The sequence below is a fragment of the Primulina tabacum genome, chromosome 15 (assembly GCF_025594145.1).
Source record: "Primulina tabacum isolate GXHZ01 chromosome 15, ASM2559414v2, whole genome shotgun sequence".
NCBI classification, from domain to species: domain Eukaryota; kingdom Viridiplantae; phylum Streptophyta; class Magnoliopsida; order Lamiales; family Gesneriaceae; genus Primulina; species Primulina tabacum.
The window spans coordinates 2,054,211-2,073,550 of NC_134564.1; the positions used below are offsets into that span (position 1 = coordinate 2,054,211).

Below are 19,340 nucleotides of genomic sequence, written 5' to 3' on the forward strand. Positions count from 1 at the left end.
AGAAAGTGCAATTACAACTAACCATCGAAAATGCTATCAGAAATGTAATTGGAACGAGTGTTATTACAAAGAACAACTACTAATGGTCTAATCTATCACTTCTCCTAATCCCAAATACATAGGATCCTCTTCGATTTCTTCATCTTCTTCGGGATCCTCCTCAGGTTCGTCTTCATGGTTGGCTATTACTGCTTCTAGATGTTCAATATGACCATGCAGAACTGCATTCTGATCGATAAGAACTTCAACAGTGTCCTGCAGCTCTTGAATCTGAGCATCATTCTGTTCACTATACTGATTATGCTGGTGAACGAGTTGGTGATTTTGATATTTAAGCACTTGGATCTTCTCAACCAAGGTATCACGTAACTCGATTAACTCTCCAACGTTCTCTTGGGAGGTTTCGAACTCCTCTTGAGCTTTCCTATTCCCCTCTTCTGCCTCATGCAGATAGTGAGCATATCGTTGAACATCACTTCTCAAGTGTTCTGCTCGACGCTTTAATTCATCTTTGTCCAGCTCTAGACAGTAGTTATATTCCTTTAGTTTCTCTAGCTTCTTCTCTAAGCTCTTAATGTAGCTACTCTGATAAGCCATATCCTTCATCCAAAATATGAGAGTGAAGGTTCAAAATGATCTCAAGAGTACAAGTCGAACTATAGACAATTATTGGAATGAACAGAATCAGTATAGCCTATAACATTCAATGGAAGAAAATAGCTCAAAATTTTTCAGTCTCAGAATCTCGTGAAAAATTTACTAAAAATCCTTCACATCAAGAACATGAAGTGTACCAAATTTGGTGCAAAAATACTGAGCCGTTTGGAAATGAAAATTCCTCAAAGTTTCTAAAATTTGGAAAATTTTACGGAAATGATGATATCCCTATCTAAACAAAGGATTTTGGGTTCGTCGGCGATGCTAGAATAAAATTCTCAATTCTAAGTTTGGTTCTCCTCGTCGAGAGCTTTCCAACCGTATCTTTTAATAGTAAAAATTCTTCCTGGATCAAAAGTTATGGCCGTTTGAAGTTTGTGCGAAAAACACCTCAAGTTCTATACAATCTGCAAGGCCTACTGCATGCGCCTACTGGAATTCACTTTCTACTGCAATTTTGATGCTACTGCAGTCAAGTAAGCTGCTTTCCAGCATTGTTAAGACCAGTCTGCTGCATTCCGATCTATTGATTTTCATCTGCTGGTTCTGATTCCAGACTACTGGTTTTGATACTACTGTTTTTCGGTTATCTGCTGGTTCAGGTCTACTGATTTTGGCCTACTGATTTTTTTCTACTTATTTCAGTAGTCTATTACAGTAACTTATTTTCAGTAGTCTATTTCAGTAGTTTATTTTCAATAGTCTATCTCAGTAACTTTCAGGACTTATTTTCAGAAGTCAGTTCCTCCTCCCCAGATTATGAAACCTGGTTTGCTCTGATACCACTTCAATGTCACGCCCCGGGACGGAGGTTGGTCGACACTGGTGTGCATTTATTGTCCGCTGCGGATACTACTATCCGCAGCGTGCTTTTAATGCATGCCGTCAATAATAATATTCGCAGCATGCTTATAATGCACGCCGTTAATAGTATCAAGTTACTATCCGCAGCGTGCTTTTAATGCACGCAGTGAATAGTAATATCCGCAGCGTGCTTTTAATGCACGCCGTTAATAGTATCAAGTGCAACACTATTAACAGCGCACATATAGGTGCACGCCGTGAAAAGTAGTATTCGCAGCGTGCTTTTAATGCACGCTGTTGATGACGTGCTGCGAAAATCATTTTTTGTAGTAGTGACCGGCGTTGCTTTCAAATTTACATTCGAAAGCAACAAGCATCAGAAGTACAAAATTCAGAAACCAGTCTTTTTATTCATAATACTCAATAATCCATTATCTGTTACAACTCAAATACTAATGTTTTATAGCGGAAATGTATAACCATACATAACAGTATCTTAACAGATGCAGCGGAAATAACATAAACTAGAATCAGAACTGAGAATGACAGTTTTCTTCACCAGCCCCAAAACTGAATCTGCTCTTCTTCTTCTAATATTTCTTCCTCGTTCTTATCTGAGATGGTTTTGGTGGGTGAGTGATATGGTTGTCACTCAATAAGCGGGGGCGGGAATAACTCCCAGTTTTCGAAATCATTTTCAACAGAAACAGTAATACAAATAATATACAGAAAACTCATCTTTTCAGAACAAGAATCAATATTCAGAACAAAATCAGAAATTAGCAAGTAAGTAAGCACTGAGCACGTTTGTGAATTTAATGGCTAAACTGATATCAGTCCCCTATATGTTCTCTTCTCTAAGGGGTGATGCCAGAATCAGAAATCAGAATTCAGAAATGTTCAGAATATGTATTCCTACCATTAGTTCATTAGGTTTCAGTGCTTCAAAATCGGAGATCAGAAATATATAAAACATGAATTATCAAACTGATTTCAAGATATTTATACATAAGCCCACTTACTATAATTTGCTATAAGGTTTCGATAGAAGTCTGGAATATGCTTGTTCTTGCTACTGGTTTCTACTGCTCGAAAATAAGCACTCTCTTAGCTCGAAAATTCAAGTGATAATCTCAAAATTTATGTAACACCAATCCAGAGGTTTAAGGGTGTTATTGCAAAATTCTGACTATTAGCCTCCCAATTAATGGTCATAATCTGACATTAACAGCGTTTATTCCATGTTAAATGCTTCAGTTACAAGTCATAAGCTGAATCAGTAACTATCTGCTGGAATCTCGCTCTTCTGCTGCTGGATTTTACCTGTTGTATGCTGCTGGATTCTAATCTGCTGGAAAATACCAGCTTCTGAATTATTAGCTTCTGCTGGAATTTTTGCATTGCTGCTAAAGTTTTGCTAGCTGCTGCAAAAATGTTAGCTTGTGCTAAAAATTCGGGTTCTCACAGTTTGTGTCTTTTTTGCATATATATATATATATATATATATATAAAATGACATATATAGAAAGGAGAAATATATACAAAAATCTTTTATACCTATTTTTAGCACTTACCGAAAGAGTACGTTTACTTTTTTTTCCCTTCTAATATTTAATTTAATCAATGTGACAATTTTTCGTTTATTTTATCCACTGACATTAATCAGTACATTTCTTAATAATGACAATTTACCCATAATTTATTACTGATATATTCTTGTTTTCTAATTGTGTCATTATTTAATCAAAATTTTATTATACAAAGATAAATGATATTCTCAATTGTTCTATGTATACGTACCGGAAAAAACCCAAATTTTTGTAATTTCTTTGGCTGTAAAGGGATTTCCACACAAATCTGTGTATCATCTAATTTGATGTTTGTTGCATATTTCCGTTATTGCATCATCATGGTCGTGTGTTCATGAGAATAAATTGTAATACAAGAACTTGAACATGTGTATCCATCATGGTACATGGATATATAAATGGCAGCGAGCTTCCAGTATGGAGCACGATTCTTTCGATATCAACTTTTGTTGGTTCGACTGCAGCCTTGATCCTCTTCTGCAGTCACTTCCATCCGGTGGTTATACTCTTTTTCGCACGATCCCGTTTCCTATCACTTTTGGCTATACTAGCTTACTAATCTATGTATATATTGATCATGGAGTACAGATAATTGATTCAGATAAAGGATGATACATCTGTTGGAAAAATTTCTCCACTGGTGAGCTCATGCCAGCCTATATTCGAAACCTAAAGATTAATGGCTAGATGGGGTTGCTTAGTTGATGTCGATTAATGCAGGTGTGGCTTGGTACTGAAACAGGTTTAAAGGTAGTGAAAATGGGTGTATTGGGGATCTATTGGCTTGTGTTTGCCTTTGGACTTGCCCAAACCCTTCCTTATGCTTGTGCTGTAAGTCTTTGCAAAACCCTAGTACCATCAACACATGAATATTGACTAGCTAGAGATGTAAATAAGTGGAATAACATTTAGGAAAAATAGGTTTTCAGTCCATTTAACTTGTTCTATAAAATTTGGCTTTTTCTCCGATAAGTTTTCAAATTTTGGTTTCGGAGCACTAACTATTAACTTTCGACTATTTTCATTCAATCGTTGATGTGTAACTGAAAAATATTGACGTGGCACTGTAAAATGCTGACATGATATCGAAAATTGCTTAGTTGTAAGATGTCACGTAAATAATTTGACCAAAATAGCAAAAAATGAAGAGAGTGTACCCAAATCTAACAGTGAAAACTTAATAGACCAAACTCAAAATTGGACAAGTTAATGAACTAAAAAAAATCATTATCTCTAACATTTGATACTCCCTGTATTTCCTAATTCTAATACGAATTCGAGATTTAGAAATTTATACAGAACCAATTTTTGACTCGAGTTAGAGCCGTTTCTTGGCTTGTTCAACGAGTTCGTTCTTAATCGAGCTTTGCATGCTAATATTAGAATCTTTGGTGTAATAAACTTAACTTACCAACCATTGAGGAAAATAAGAATAGCTTAAATTTGTCTCCGAAGAATCTCCAATATATTAGAACGAGCTCGATAACTTCGAATACGAACGAGTTCGAAAAAATCTGGGTAGGTTTGCACATTTTACCACTACAAAAAAATAGTTGTTTTAGAACCGGTTATATTGAAGCGGTTATTCAACTGCAACTAATGTATAAGGTGTTAGAAGCGGTTATTCATTATCCGATTCAATAGAGATTCTGTAGGAGCGGTTATATTAGACCGCTTCCATTTAGTGAATTCAGAAGCGGTTGTTTGGATGCGGTTTACAAACCGCAGCAAAATAGGAAGGGTTTAGAAGCGGTTACATAATATCCGCTTTAACATAATTTCATTCGAAGCAGTTTAGTTAACCGTTTCTATTTAGTGCATTCAGAATCGGTTATTTCAATCGGTTTATTAACCGCACCTAATGGGTATGGTTTTAGAAGTGGTTATTTATTATCCGCTTCAATAGAATTTCATACGAAGCAGTTAATTAAGTTATACCGTCTTTATTTAGTGAATTCAGAAGCGATTTGTAATTAACGTTTGTAAAGTTTTATTTTGAAGCGGTTGCAACCGCTCCTAAAACTAATACATAAGCAGAATTTCATGCTAATTTAAACGAAACGTAAGCAGAATTTATTTTAAACAAAACGTAATCAGAGTTTTATTTTGAAGCGGTTGAGAAGCGATCAAATCATTTTAAAAAACATAAGCAAATTTTCATGCTAATTTAAACATTTACCTCACATATTTCATTGATTCGATCGACGGCCACCAAGTCCACATTGGAATTGTGCTTGTCATTTTTAGGTAATTTTCCAACTTATTTAGAAAAATTAATCAATTTTTTTTCTTGAAATCCTGATTTTTTAGATTATATTGTGTTCCATTGCTAGATTAATCAACAGTGAGGTTGATAGATATATTGTCAGTTTTGGCCCATATTTTAATTTTTGATGTTTTAGATTATTAATTTTTTTATATAAATGATTTTTGAATACATTCAAAACAAGTTTAAACATATGTATCTAATATGTTTGTTGAAATGACTAAAAGAAAAGGTGTTCGAAATTTTATTTCCTCACATACCTATATGTTGAACTATTTTAGTGTGTTAGGATTGTACAATAGTGAAATTGATTATGTTTGAGTTATATTATAGGTTCAAACAATGAAGGCATGGATGGATTATCCTCGTGGCAGTCTTGAGTATCAGGTGGGAATCCGAAATTATTTACGTTATGCATTTGCTAACACGACTGATGAAGTCACGAAATCGTGTCCTTGTCGTAAATGCATCAACTCATTGAATCATGATCGTGAGACAGTATATGAACATTTGATGATAAACTGCATTTTACAAGATTATCGTATTTGGAATTTTCATGGTGAAAAGTTGATTGTGCAATCTCATGATAACATGAGAGATGAGATTCATAACTCAGGAGAAGTTTATGATACAGTTAACCATGAATCAATGGGACAAGAAACATTACATGATGTATTTGGGATGTCTGAAGGATCACCCATGAGGAATGAAAATTACACTACTACATCAACAAGTCGTACACCGATGCAGTCTAATGTGGAAGAATTCTATAAATTAGTAGAAGAAGGGAAACAACAGTTATATGCTGGATGCACTGATTTTTCTAAATTGACATTTCTTGTTGAGTTATTTCAGTTGAAAGTGAGTGGAAAATGGAGTGATAAGTCCTTTACAACATTATTGGATTTTCTTCGACGAGTACTGCCACCTGAAGCACAAGTACCAAATTCATTTTATGAAGCGAAGAAATTAATTTCTAATTTGGGACTTCACTATGAAAAAATACATGCTTGTCCGAACGATTGCATGATTTATTGGGGCAATGATGCTAATGAACAATCTTGCAGAGTATGTAACCTTTCAAGGTGGAAAAATATGCACAAACAACCGAAGAAGTCACGCAAAGTCGGAAAGAAAAATCTGCAGGTGAAAACTCCAGCCAAGGTTTTTTGGTATTTTCCATTGAAACCCAGATTACAACGATTATTCATGTCATCTAAGACGTCTGAAAATATGCAATGGCATTCTAAGGAACGGGTTTCAGATGGAATTTTAAAGCATCCGGCTGATTCGCCAGCGTGGAAGACATTTGATGAGCGGCACGTTGATTTTGGTGCAGATCCTAGAAACGTTCGTTTGGGACTCGCCACCGATGAGTTTAATTCATTTAAAAATCAAAGTACGTCACACAGTACATGGCCTGTTGTTCTAATGCCTTACAATTTGCCACCTTGGGAATCCATGAAACCTCATTCAATTATTTTATCCACCTTAATTCCAGGACCCAAAGCACCTGGAAATGATATTGAGGTATATTTACGTCCCTTGTTTGCTGAATTGAAAGACTTATGGGAAAATGGGATTAACACTTATGATGCTTCCAACAAAGAAATGTTTCAAATGCGGGCTGCATTGCTTTGGACAATTAGTGACTTTCCAGGTTTGGGATGTTTATCTGGTTGGAACACATATGCCAAGAATGCTTGTCCAACATGTGCTGATAAAACAGATGCGGTATACTTGAATAATGGAAAGAAATGGTCGTTTAGAGGGCATCGCCGCTTCTTACCGGTAGATGCAAAAATCCGAACTATGACAAGTTATGGCAAGCCAGAGCAACGTGAATTAGATTTGAAACCATTGTCAGGATCTGATGTTATACAAATGACCCAAAATCGGAATGTGGTATTTGGTAAGAGTAACATATCGAAACCATTTGTGCGAGCAAAAACAGGTTCCACTGAACAAATGTGGAGGAAACGAAGCATTTTTTTCACTTTGCCTTATTGGGAGTTTAATTTGATAAGACATAATTTAGATCCTATGCATATTGAGAAAAATGTTTGTGATAATATCCTTGGAACACTTTTAGATGATTCTAGCAAGAGTAAAGATAACGTTGCCGCACGCAGAGATTTGAAAATATTGGGTATTATGAAACAATTATGGCCACAACCACAACCAGATGGCACCGAATATTTACCCCCTGCATGTTATTGTATGAGCAAAGCTGAAAAAAAGTTGTTTTGTTCAGTGTTGAAAGATATTCGTGTCCCTGATGGTATGTCATCCGATATTTCAAAATGTGTTGATGTTGGACGTTGTAAGATTATGGGTCTAAAAAGCCATGATTGTCATGTCATAATGGAACAATTTCTTCCAATAGCTCTTCGTCGTGTGTTATCAAAAAAGGTAACTGCACCATTAATTGTTTTGTGTGAGTATTTCAGAGCAGTGTGTGCAAAGTCCTTACGAGAAGATGAGTTAAAAAAGGCTGAAGAAGGGGTTGTATTGGTTTTATGTCAGTTAGAAAGAATTTTTCCACCTTCATTTTTCACAATAATGGTGCATTTGGTGGTGCATTTGGCATATGAAGCAAGAGTAGCTGGGCCTGTACATTATCGGTGGATGTATCCAATAGAAAGATATCTTGGAAAACTAAAAAATTTTGTTAGAAACAAAGCACGACCCGAGGCTAATATTGCAGAGACATACTTAGCAGATGAATGTGTTGTGTTTTGTTCTCGTTATTTAGAGTGTACAGACTCGTTTGGCAATAAATCCGCAAGACACCAGGAGACCCCCGATAATGAGTATCCTTTACTACCATTGTTTCCACAAATAGGACGACCTACAAAAAAAACGTCAAATAGTTACTTTGGACAGCAAAACTCTGAGCCAAGCTCACAGATATATCCTTTCTAATTGCACAGCTCTACAATCATATCGTGAGTAAGTATTATTCTGTTAATGTAATTTCAATTTTATTGTTTTGTCAATACTACATGTTTCTAACCATCAATGTTGTGGTGGAATAGAGAATTAAGAGACGAATTGAAGAGAAAGCATAGATATGGTCATCGTCCAACTAACTTTCAGTTGGATTATATGGTTCGAATGCAATTTCCAGAATGGTTTGCTAAAAGAGTAAGTAACATATCGATTGATTTATTGGTAAATAGAGTGATTATTATTTTAAAAATATTAATATCAAAATTGTGTTTGTGTATTTATTATAGGTTGATCGGGCAAATGAACGAATTGATGACTTAACTCTAAGGGCACTTGCACGTGGTCCGAATCCTGTAGCATTTAGTTATCATGGGTTCAATGTGAATGGTTTTGCATTTCGCACAGTAGAATCCGAAAGAAACAAAAAAATGCAGAATAGTGGAGTCATGGTGCCGTCGATGCATGATAATGACGATAATGAGTCAACCTATTATGGACGGTTAACTGATGTTATCTCACTTGATTACAGTGGTCATGGACGAATAGTTTTGTTCCGATGCGATTGGGTTAATACTACTGTTGGAATGAAAATTGATCCTTTAGGATTTACGATGCTGAATTTTTCGCGTTTGATACATACAGGAGAACGAGAAGAGCATGAACCTTTTATTTTGGCTTCGCAAGCTCAAATGATTTATTATGTTCGTGATCCAAAAGAAGAAGATTGGCATTCTGTTATTCGCTACACACCAAGAGACACATACAACATGGGCAATGAAGATGATATTGATACAATGCAATTCATTCCTAACAATTTTTCAGATGTCGAATTTTTGTTGGATGACGTAAACACTATAGACATTGAGTTAACAAGAAATGATGTAGATGGCTCAATCGTTGATGGCATGCCTGTTGTGAACCATGAAACTGATGAAGAATAGGGGGAGGTTAGTTTACATGTCTTCTGGTAAATTGTCCTCTGTTTTATTTATTATTTTAATATTCTTTAATTATAACTCCCTGACCTTATCTGTTTGAGTTTCAGATTAGCTTGATTCCAGATAAAGAGACAACTTAAAGCCAGGGGTTATGCTTTTATTGAGTATATATTTTTGGTTATCAATAAGGAATGTGATTATTCAACCACTTAAGGCTGATTTATGTTTTTTTCTTTAATAATTTGGTTTGTTTGCCCTTTAATTTGTGATCACTTCTTTCTAGTTGTTATGCTTTATCTTTCAAGTCTCTTAATTGAACTGCATATTCGTATTTGCTACATAGATACTGTATTCATAACAGGACCACATTTCTCTTTTTGGAGTATCGAAATTGTTTTTCTCCCCTGGAATCTGACACTTAACAATACATGTGTTTATCATGCAACTGGTGAAGAGTTTGGTGGTGGACTTGGAACAACTCATGGTAAAACTGTTCCAAATTTGTAGTGGACAGTTGATTAGTGATGTGCATTCATTTTTATCTTTTGATTTTTTTGTTTCGTTTCATGGTTATTGAATGTTAAATTAAATGTATATTCAAATTAAATGTAGAAATTTTAAATAAATAAATGTTGGGATCATGTATATGAAATATGCTTTTATATTATCAATCCACGAGGCATACCATAGGTCTTCTATTAATTACTTCTCCAAATCACATTAGTTGTTTATTATATATAATTGTTCTTATATATTATCAATCCACGAGGGCATATACAACAAGCTTTCTGTTATTCACTTCTTCAAACAATATTTGTTGTCTTTTATATTTAGTTTTTAAAAAATAATTACTATTAATTAATAATGTAGTAGACTTAATTTTAAAATACAAAAGATAAATGTACGAGAAAATCCTATTGTGTAGGACTACATTCTATCAATTTTAGAATGAAAAATTAGTGAACTATTATTAATTATTTTTAAAAAAAATCTGAATTTTACATATTTTTTCTTAAAATAAGATAATTTTACATTATAAATTAATTAAATTATCATATAACTTCGTTTAGACTATAAATAATAAGTGAAAATAGATGGGAATTTGGTTAAGGGTCACTGTTGTCGTTTATCTGGAAAGACCCGAAGGAAATCTTAGACAAAAACACGTATTACTGGTTTAATTAGAAAGAAAATTAGGAGGCTTAATTAAAAATAAAACAAAGCGTACGAACCGAGCTTGTTTCAGAATCCCGCATTTTTTTTTTCATTCCCGCCCTCACAATCGATTTTTCCCCATCTTGTGACCCGACAATCGATTTTTTCCCATCTTGTGTCGAAGAAAATCTATGCCCTATACCGAGTTGCAATCGTTTAGAAAATCTTGTTCTGGAGGTAAATTCTCTTCCCGTTGCAGTAAAATTTCTTTTATTTTGCTAAGGATTTTAATGGTGGTTATTTTAATATTGTTTTTGTTCTTTGTTTTGATTATTTAATGGAAACGTTCTTAAGACCGAGCATACGGGAAGAATTTTATGAATTTCAGTTGTGCAATTCTTGGTTTAGGGTCACCGAGTAAAAAAGATGGATTTATTTGCGTTTACCATTCTCTTATTTGTTTGTTTGCACTATAGTTTTCTTTTAAGCATTTCAAACCTATAGAAGACCCGAAATAATTCAGAAATGATAACTGGTATTTTGGGGATTGTAGCAGAAAGCTAAGCTCTAAAGAGGGAAATATTTTGGATTTATGTTTCCAAACTAAGCTTAAACCTGAAACATGTAGTTGTACTCTGTAGTTGTAGGAACAGAGAATCTGAAGGTGAGGGCAGAAATTATAATGGTTGTGAGCATAGGAAATTGTTCGGTGATTATTAACTTGCTCGATTTAAGTGATAAGTCATCATGAATTTGCAAAGTTTAAACTCTATATTGTCTCTTTGATTTCAGCATTGTAATACTCTTTTGTGATTATAACTGTATGTTCAATCTGAACACAACATATTATACTTTCATAAATATTAATTTATTTTCTATTTGTTTCCAAGAATCAGGGTGTGCAAAAATATTGCTTTAAAGATCAATCACAGTTGAGAATCTGAACAGTATAAAACTATAAATTACTAGATATCATGCAATTATTTTTGTTTCTACTACCGATTAATTTTTTGTTTTGTGTATTTGTGTGTGCATTGAAGATGGACAAGGAAAACGAGGACTGTTTTAAAGATTAAGAATTCCAGCAAGTCTCATGTTGCATTTAAGGTATTCTTGTTGCTGTTTTTGGTGATTTTGTTAATCTAATTGTTAATTCTGATATCTTTTGAATTAATATTTCACATAGTATGTGTCCAGTGAGCGAATAAATGCAAAACGGCTTTGATCTTGGAGCATTTTGTTATAGTATGTGTCCAGTGAGCGAATTTGTGACTTGGGTTTTGTTAACTCTTATGTAAAAATAATCTTTCTTTTATTAATATTTTATGGTTATATCCAATTGTGACATTTACTTTATCTTTATACACATTCAAGCTATATACATAAATCCTTTAAACTCATACTAGTGCAAATTATGGTCTTCTTTATATTTTAACCAGACTGTTGTAATTTTATATTATTATTATTCTCAGGTACATATGAAAAATGGCAAACAAAAGATTTCAGAAGTTGATTAAGAATATCATAAAGCGGTCTAGGGGACAAGAATCAAATAACATGTGTGATGATGAAGTTGGATAACAAGACATAACATCACATTCACCACCGGAGACCCAAAACAATGCATTGGAATCACAACAAGATGACGAGGAGTTCCATGAGGAAGGTTGGAAATATATTTTTAATATATATGATTTAAGTTTAAAGCACCAAATAACAATCATAATTTGCATATATATATATATATATTTTTATCAGGCGAAAATGAAGTGTTGCCTTCGCAGAGGCAGCCAAATAGACGTGGGAGAACTGTAATGAAAGAGGTTCATGCATTGCATCATGATGATTTGTTACATGTAACGTTTAATGAAAGAGGCCAACCTTTTGGAGATTTACAACCGGCACTGGCAAATTATGTGGGGACAATAGCTCGAATGGAGTTTTGTTGCCCCTTGATTATTTAGACTGGAGAAAAGTTCCAAAGCATCGGTTGGAGGAGGCATGGAAACTTGTTATTGTAAGTTGAGAACTACTTAATATCACACATGAGCTTCAAACATTAACATATTTATGTTTATGTTTATAGGCACGATTCATAATCTCCGATCAACATCAAGATTTTGTGATGCAAATGATGGGGGTTGCATGGAGGCGATGGAGGACCGAAGTTAAAGCTACATCTTATGACTCCAATATCCCATTAGAGGAGCTTGTGTCCATTCGCCCTATTCCTCATGGGTTGGCAACAGAAGTTTGGGAAAGATTATGTGCGTACTGGAAGGCTACTGAGGTAATCATGAGTATTTATTATTAAATATATGTATATATATTTTTATGGATATTCTTAGTAAAACATAAATTTTTTTTCAGAAAAGTTCTAAAATAAATCGAGAAAATGGGAAAAAATAAAAAAGGAACTCATGCACAGTGACGAACGAGTATCCCTTCTCTGGAAGACAAATTTGTAAGCACTAACCTGTATTTTTCTTTGCAAAAAGTCTCATATTACCTATTTGTTGTTTGAACTTTGATGTTATAGATAACTAGTGTTATATGCTTTTATGGTGTTGTAAATATAGATTAATAATTATATATGATGTAGTTAAAATTTAAAGATATGTTGTTAATGATCGATTCTAGTTTTTCTTATCATTTATTTTGTTGTTTGTGAATGTGTGAATTAAGAGTATAAGTCTTGTTGTTTGTAAAATTTCAGCAGTCATATTTTTTGTATATATGATATTGTTCTTCTATTAGTTGAAAGAGAATGGTAGGAAGCCGACTCGCATCGAAATAATGCATTTGAGTCGGAGAAGTAAAAAGAAAGGAGGTGCTCCAGTTGATGCTGAAGCCATACGCTATGAGGTGCTGATTGGTTACAATTTTATATAATGATTTTTGAATAAGTTTTTCATTTACTTGACGTTTTGTTTGTTAGAATTTGTTGGATGAGGCTGTTCAAACTCGCTTACAAGACATGTCTGAGGGGACACAAGCAATAGAAGTGCATGAGGATGCATTTCGGTTATATTTTCTTTAAAATTTCATATTATTTTTGTTAATGTTATTACAAAATATATATGTATTAATTACAAGTTTTATGCAGTGATGTATTTGGAACCGAGCATTCTGGCCGAGTTCGATGTCTGGGAGCAGGAGCACTGCCTAGCCAAGTCTTCCCTGAACAATGCAGGCGAAGCTCATTCTACAATAGGCAAAACTATCATTCTACTTTGGAGATGACAAATAAATTCAAAGAAATGCAAGAACAAATGAAGAAAGATATGGAGATGCGTGAATCGCAGTTGCGAGCAGAAATGGAGGCGCAAAAAGCACAACTCCAGACAGAAATGGAGAAAATGAGACAAATGCAAGATCAATTCGAAAGTTTTACACGGGTTATGCAGAGTATGATACCTGGAGGGTCTAGTGGGCATGAATTGTTACCAACACAGGTATTTACATGTTAATAAATATCAAATGAAAAAATTGTTTGCTTGTTCTATTCTATGATAATTTCGATTTATTTTTACAGATGACAACTGTAATGACAAACATCATTCAGAAACCCATTTAAGCCACATCCAATGAAAGAGAAAATGATGGCAGAACTCCTCCAGAAGAATCATCTGGTGATTAGATATTTAAGAAAAAACATACTTTAGTTTTGGCCTTCGTTTGCAATCATCAGTATGTTTTTTTTTTAGAATTTTATGTTTCTGCAAACTTAGATATTCATTTGTGGATTTTGTTTGGTTTCCCAGTAAATGACAAATGTTTTTGTTGATTTCGAGTTATTTATTTTATATGTATCATGTTTTTTTTTTCCATTTTCTTGTGTAGAAGGAAATGAATATAATAATTTGGAATTGTTTTTTTAAAAGACTTATGAATTGCTTTACAACCGCTCCTATAAATAATACAAGCGTTACTTAACCGCTCCTATATCGCCTCGAGAGCAAAGTAACCAAAGCGGGTCTTTTCATTCGGTTCCCAACCGCTGCAAAAGAAATGGAGCACCAGCGGTTAAAACCCGCTTGTGTTGCTACTTATAGGAGCGTTTATAAACCGCTTCAAAATAAATGGACCACAAACGGTTACTAGCCACTTGTGTTGCCACTTGTAAGAGCGGTTTCATACCGCTTCAAAAAAAATTCCGCACCAGCGGTTACACACCGTCGCTTGTGTTGCTACTTACCGGAGCGGTTTTTACCCGCTTCAATAATATTCGTTAGAATCGGTTTCTATTGCTTCACCACCGGCTGTGGTTACGGTGCAATAGGATGCTAAGAGCGGAAGAAATGGAGTCAGTTCAATAACCGCTTCGAATAGCGGTTAAAAACCGCTGCACATAGTCCCAAAAACCGGTTTTAAAACACATTTTTTTTTGTAGTGTACTCATCTATCGATTTCCAAACTTCAGGCATTCGTTGTTGTGATTTGCAGATTCTTTGCCTTATGACATCACCGGTGGGGAATTCAGTAGTAGCTTCGCGCAAGGCAACCACAAGGTAATTATGCATTACATGATGTGTAAATTTCTTTCCAGGAAACAATTAATTTAGTTGAGTTGTAATCCGCGATGAACTCCTAAATTTAATTTAAAGATAACAAATTAATATATTTTATTGTGAGAAATATTTTTAAAACTTTTTTTAACATGAATTTAGTTTTTAAATTTAAATTGTATAATTGTCCAGTTGAATAATATTTGAAATAATTTTTGTCGTACAAAGCGCAAACATGTAAGATCAAGTAAAATTTTTCTGAACTCGATGTCATTTTTGATAATTTATAATTTCGAAAATCTGCAGTGTAAAGTTAACTTTAATTATAAAGTTTTTTTTTTTAAAATTTTGATAACTAAATGAAAATAACTTTTATGATGTTGCATATAACGTTACTAATATGAAATAATTATACATAAGTAGATCTAAAATTTTTGAACGAACTCTCGAGCCAAACTTGGTGATTTAAACTATGGATCAAAATTCATGAAAATATATATAAGCGATGGAGCAGCTTTGGCGTGTGGTCTGGTGGGTACTCGATTGCCACTTGTTGAATTGCAAATTTATTAATATTCATAATCATGTTGCTACCAAAGCTTCGTGTGTGGATTAATTTGCTATATTTATTATTATCCGAATATAATTTTCTTACAATTTTTAAAACATATAATATATAATTTAGTATTACTAAAACTGTGAGAATCGAAAATCTTGCAATAATGTAATTAAAATTTGGAAAGAAATTTTATTAGCATAAGATTCTTTTTATTGTATTAGAATAAGATGACCATGTTGAAATCTTTATTGTCAAGCAAATTTCGAATTTTGGGGTAGGAAATATTACAAATTATTATATCATACAAGATGCAAGGAAACAAGATAAAGAAAATCTCGGATATTCATATAAATCAAGGATTTATATCTCACGAATTAGGAAGAGAAATCATCAGCAATGGCAAGGATATTTGGAGTCAATATTAGGAGATTTGACATGAATTTTTGGTATGATTTTAGTGCCAAATTTAGCTCTACCCTCTTCCCCTGTAAATAGTGCATCAACCCCACTCATTCAACACACATAATTTCGAAATCCTAGAGCTGAAAAACTCGAAAATTCAGCAACTCTCCCTAGCCAAAATACTGCACAAAAATCGTCCCGAAAATCGTCAAAGAAATCGAGCCGGAGCGCTACCCGAACGAGGAGCGCGAAGTGATCCAAACCAAGCCGTTCACTCAATGTTTTTTTAAGTACATCCAAACACAATAAGTGAGCTGTTTTAAATTTTGTTTTATGCACATGAAAATTTCGGTTTTGTGGTTTAAAAATACGGTCGAGTACCGTCGTTTTGTCTATACGTTTTTACGAAAGTTATTACGTTTATGTTTGACACTGTGAAGATTCCCTGAAAATGAGTGGAATTCCAATATATGGCCCTTAACAGTGGGATAGAACTGTTTTATGGCCTCGCCTCCTTAGAGGATTAAAACTTAGGGACTGACGTCAGTAAACCGTTAAATGATGAAAAAATCGCAGTGTTATTATGTTATGAAATTTACGTTATGTTTATGAAAAGCATGATGTACGTTTATGATATGTTTTGAAAATGTTATCAAATTGGTTATGTTGTGTTCAAAGTCCCCAATTTACTGAGTATTCCAAAAATACTCACCCCCCTTACAACCCTTCCCAGATAAGTCTGAAGAACAGGTTGAGGAAGATGAGTCCAAACAGTTCTGGGGATGGTGATTCACGAGACTAGTAGTAGTTATGTTCGAATTTTCTGATTTTAAAGAATTGTAAGACGCTTCCGCATTATTTACTATTTCGTTGGATTTTGTTATTGTAAGACAATGTTATGTCGAGGAAATTATGATATATAAACTGGTTTCGGTTTATACTGTGCTACGAAAGGCTTGTTGTTTCGATTGTGTGATTGTTAAACAACGCCGGTGTCAATCCCGAGTTTCGGGGCGTGACATTTAAGTGGTATCAGAGCCGCCAGGGTCATAATCCGAGTGGGAAAAAAATCGATTTTCAAAAAAAAAAAAATCGGGAATTCCGGCCAAACAGGTCCTTAGTGCGATCCGCCGCATTTTTCGCCGATTTCGGCCGCTTCCGGTAGTATTTCTTTGATCGGAGACAAGATCTAGGACCGCCTCGACGAGACGAACAAAAGCCCTCAAAAAATTTCAGATTTCGTGCTCGGGTGCAACCGGAATTTTGGATCTACGGATTTGGCGTACGAACCCTAACGCCGAATCTTATTTCGTCCAATTACCCTATCAATCATACTCCGATTTTCAATTCCTTTTACCCAAACATTATACTATCCATGGGTAACGTTTCCCAACAATCAATTTTGAGATCGGATCAACTAATCGAAAACGCCCAATTTCAAGTGAGTTAACCGAGTTTGAGCGAGTTCCGGCCAATTATGTAGTTTTCCGACCGATTCTGGCCGTGTCACCACCGGTTCCGTGATGCTGACCTCTTCGCCGACGCACGCATTTCCTCAGACCATACTCCGGCAAGTCAACTCGACCGAGTCAACGAGTCAACCCGCCAGCATGTGTCCTTCGATTTTTCGTAAGAAACTCTGAATTCGGTTCCGTCAACTGATCTGAAATCCTCTCGACATACTCTTCGAATCCATATGCCTATATCAAAACTTTCTATTTTTCGAAATTTTCAAAAAATTTTAATTTTCAGTATCTTACTCTATCCTGATATTTTATTCTGTCTTAGTGATTTTGTTCTAGGAGTTTTATTTTACCTTTCTTTTTCCGTTGTTGCTATTTTATTCAGTACGACTTTTATTTCCTTCAGATTGGTCATGTTCTTTCTTTTAGAAATCAATAAAAATTTGTTCTATTTGGTTCATTGATTTCAATTTATTTCAGCACAACCTATTGTATGAACTTTACTCGTACAACAAATTCTTAGAACTTGCAATCTGTAGGAAATGGCCGGCAGACCCCCAAGACAGAACCGCAACCCGCGTTATGCTAATATCAACCGTGAAGGCGGACAGGAGAACGAGCAAGAAAATGGACCCCGCCGGCATTCAACTTAAGCCAAGCTGATCTTATGGCCATAGCCACTATTGTGGCGACAACACTGCAAGGGTTGGGAAACCCGAACGCCAATCAGCCACCACCACCTCCACCACCAAATGGAATCAAGTTCCACTATGAGTCACTCCGCAAGAATAGGTGTCCAACCTTTAGTGGAGCCTCTGACCCTGAAGTTAGCCAGAGTTGGCTGAAAGGTATAGAGACTCAACATCGCCTATTGGAAGTTCCCGAGGCACTGAAAGTGGACGTGACTGTGCCGTTCCTGGAAGATAAAGCAGGAAAATGGTGGGAAGCAATCTCGCCAGCCATGACAGCTGCAGGACCAATGACTTGGCAGCGATTTCGAGAAGCTTTTCTGAAACAGTATTATCCAGCCGAGGTCAGACTGCAGAAACTGAGTGAGTTTGAAAACTTCACTCAAACTTCGGATATGTCAGTTGTAGAATACACCTCCCAGTTCAACGCCTTAGGATCTTATGCTCCGGCAATCATGGCGGATTAAGTTCTAAAATTACACCGCTTCAAAAAGGGTTTGAACAACAGAATACAGTCGGCTTTGGCAGTCTACCAACCTGCGAACTTCTCAGACTTGATGGGCGCAGCCATCCGAACTGAAACTAATATCCAGCGCAGAGAGAAGGAGATTAGGAACAAAAGGCCTATGAATGATCAGTCCTCTCATGGCAGTCAGTCGTTCAAGAAACCGAACCACTCCGGCGAACCACCTAAGGGGCCTTCACCCGCCACCAACTACCAAGCCATTAAGCCTTGCCCAACTTGCCACTTACGACACCTGGGAGAATGTCGTAGAGCCAGTGGCGTCTGCTTTGGATGCGGAAAACCAGGACACCGTATGGCAGATTGTCCAGCCGCCAGCAACAAAACAACTGGACCAGGTAAAAGAGACGGGTTGAGCTCAGGGGCGAATGCCAATAAACCACGGGAGAACAAACCGAATGCCAGGGTGTTTGCCATGACGCAGGAGGAGGCAGATGATGCAAGCGATGTTGTGTCAGGTACCATATTTTTCAGCAAGTGCCTGCTTATCTGTTATTTGACTGTGGCGCTACACATTCTTGTATATCTAAGAGATTTGGTAAGAAGTTAGGACGTAAGCCCGATAAGCTAACCGAACCTTTCCAACTAGCCAAGCCTACTAGTAGAGCCATTGAAACTGACGAAATTTACAGAGATTGAAAAATCAGTATTGGTAATTAGATTTTTAGAGCCGACTTGATACAGTTGATCATGGTCGATTTCGATATCATCTTAGGAATGGATTGGTTAGCAAGAAACAATGCGATAGTAGATTGTAAGGGAAAGGAATATCCCTACCTATTTGGAGACCAGGCCAACTCCAGTTTTGATGACGAAACTTCTCATAAGGAGGGAG

The 19,340-nt window shown here is 35.5% G+C and overlaps 3 protein-coding genes and 1 long non-coding RNA gene across 6 annotated transcripts; all 4 read left to right on the forward strand.

Annotated features, from left to right (window-relative positions):
- Positions 1-3,646: 3,646 nt before the first annotated feature.
- On the forward strand, positions 3,647-14,979 carry LOC142526277 (uncharacterized). Its single transcript, XR_012815215.1, has 3 exons — positions 3,647-3,690; positions 3,771-3,881; positions 14,808-14,979. It is a non-coding gene; the product is annotated as an uncharacterized LOC142526277 (long non-coding RNA).
- LOC142527161 (uncharacterized) lies at positions 7,114-9,416 on the forward strand. Of its 3 annotated transcripts, XR_012815410.1 has the most exons (4): positions 7,114-8,268; positions 8,355-8,463; positions 8,556-9,215; positions 9,314-9,411. XR_012815410.1 is itself a non-coding variant. In XM_075631887.1 (3 exons), exons 2-3 carry the CDS (start codon positions 8,425-8,427, stop codon positions 9,207-9,209), a joined length of 693 nt encoding a protein of 230 aa, XP_075488002.1. In that variant the 5' UTR covers positions 8,068-8,268; positions 8,355-8,424; the 3' UTR covers positions 9,210-9,224. The 3 variants fall into 3 exon arrangements, 1 of the variants encoding a protein (XP_075488002.1); XR_012815409.1 differs by having other exon boundaries at positions 8,556-9,416; XM_075631887.1 differs by lacking the exon at positions 9,314-9,411 and having other exon boundaries at positions 8,068-8,268; positions 8,556-9,224.
- LOC142527078 (uncharacterized) lies at positions 12,302-14,130 on the forward strand. Its single transcript, XM_075631793.1, has 6 exons — positions 12,302-12,378; positions 12,448-12,651; positions 13,119-13,226; positions 13,300-13,385; positions 13,468-13,816; positions 13,897-14,130. The coding sequence occupies exons 2-6, from the start codon at positions 12,487-12,489 to the stop codon at positions 13,936-13,938; spliced, it is 750 nt and encodes a 249-aa protein (XP_075487908.1). The 5' UTR covers positions 12,302-12,378; positions 12,448-12,486; the 3' UTR covers positions 13,939-14,130.
- Positions 14,980-17,960: 2,981 nt separating the features above from the next.
- On the forward strand, positions 17,961-18,449 carry LOC142527147 (uncharacterized). The gene has a single exon (XM_075631870.1). It carries the CDS (start codon positions 17,961-17,963, stop codon positions 18,447-18,449), a length of 489 nt encoding a protein of 162 aa, XP_075487985.1.
- The last annotated feature ends 891 nt before the right edge of the window (positions 18,450-19,340 follow it).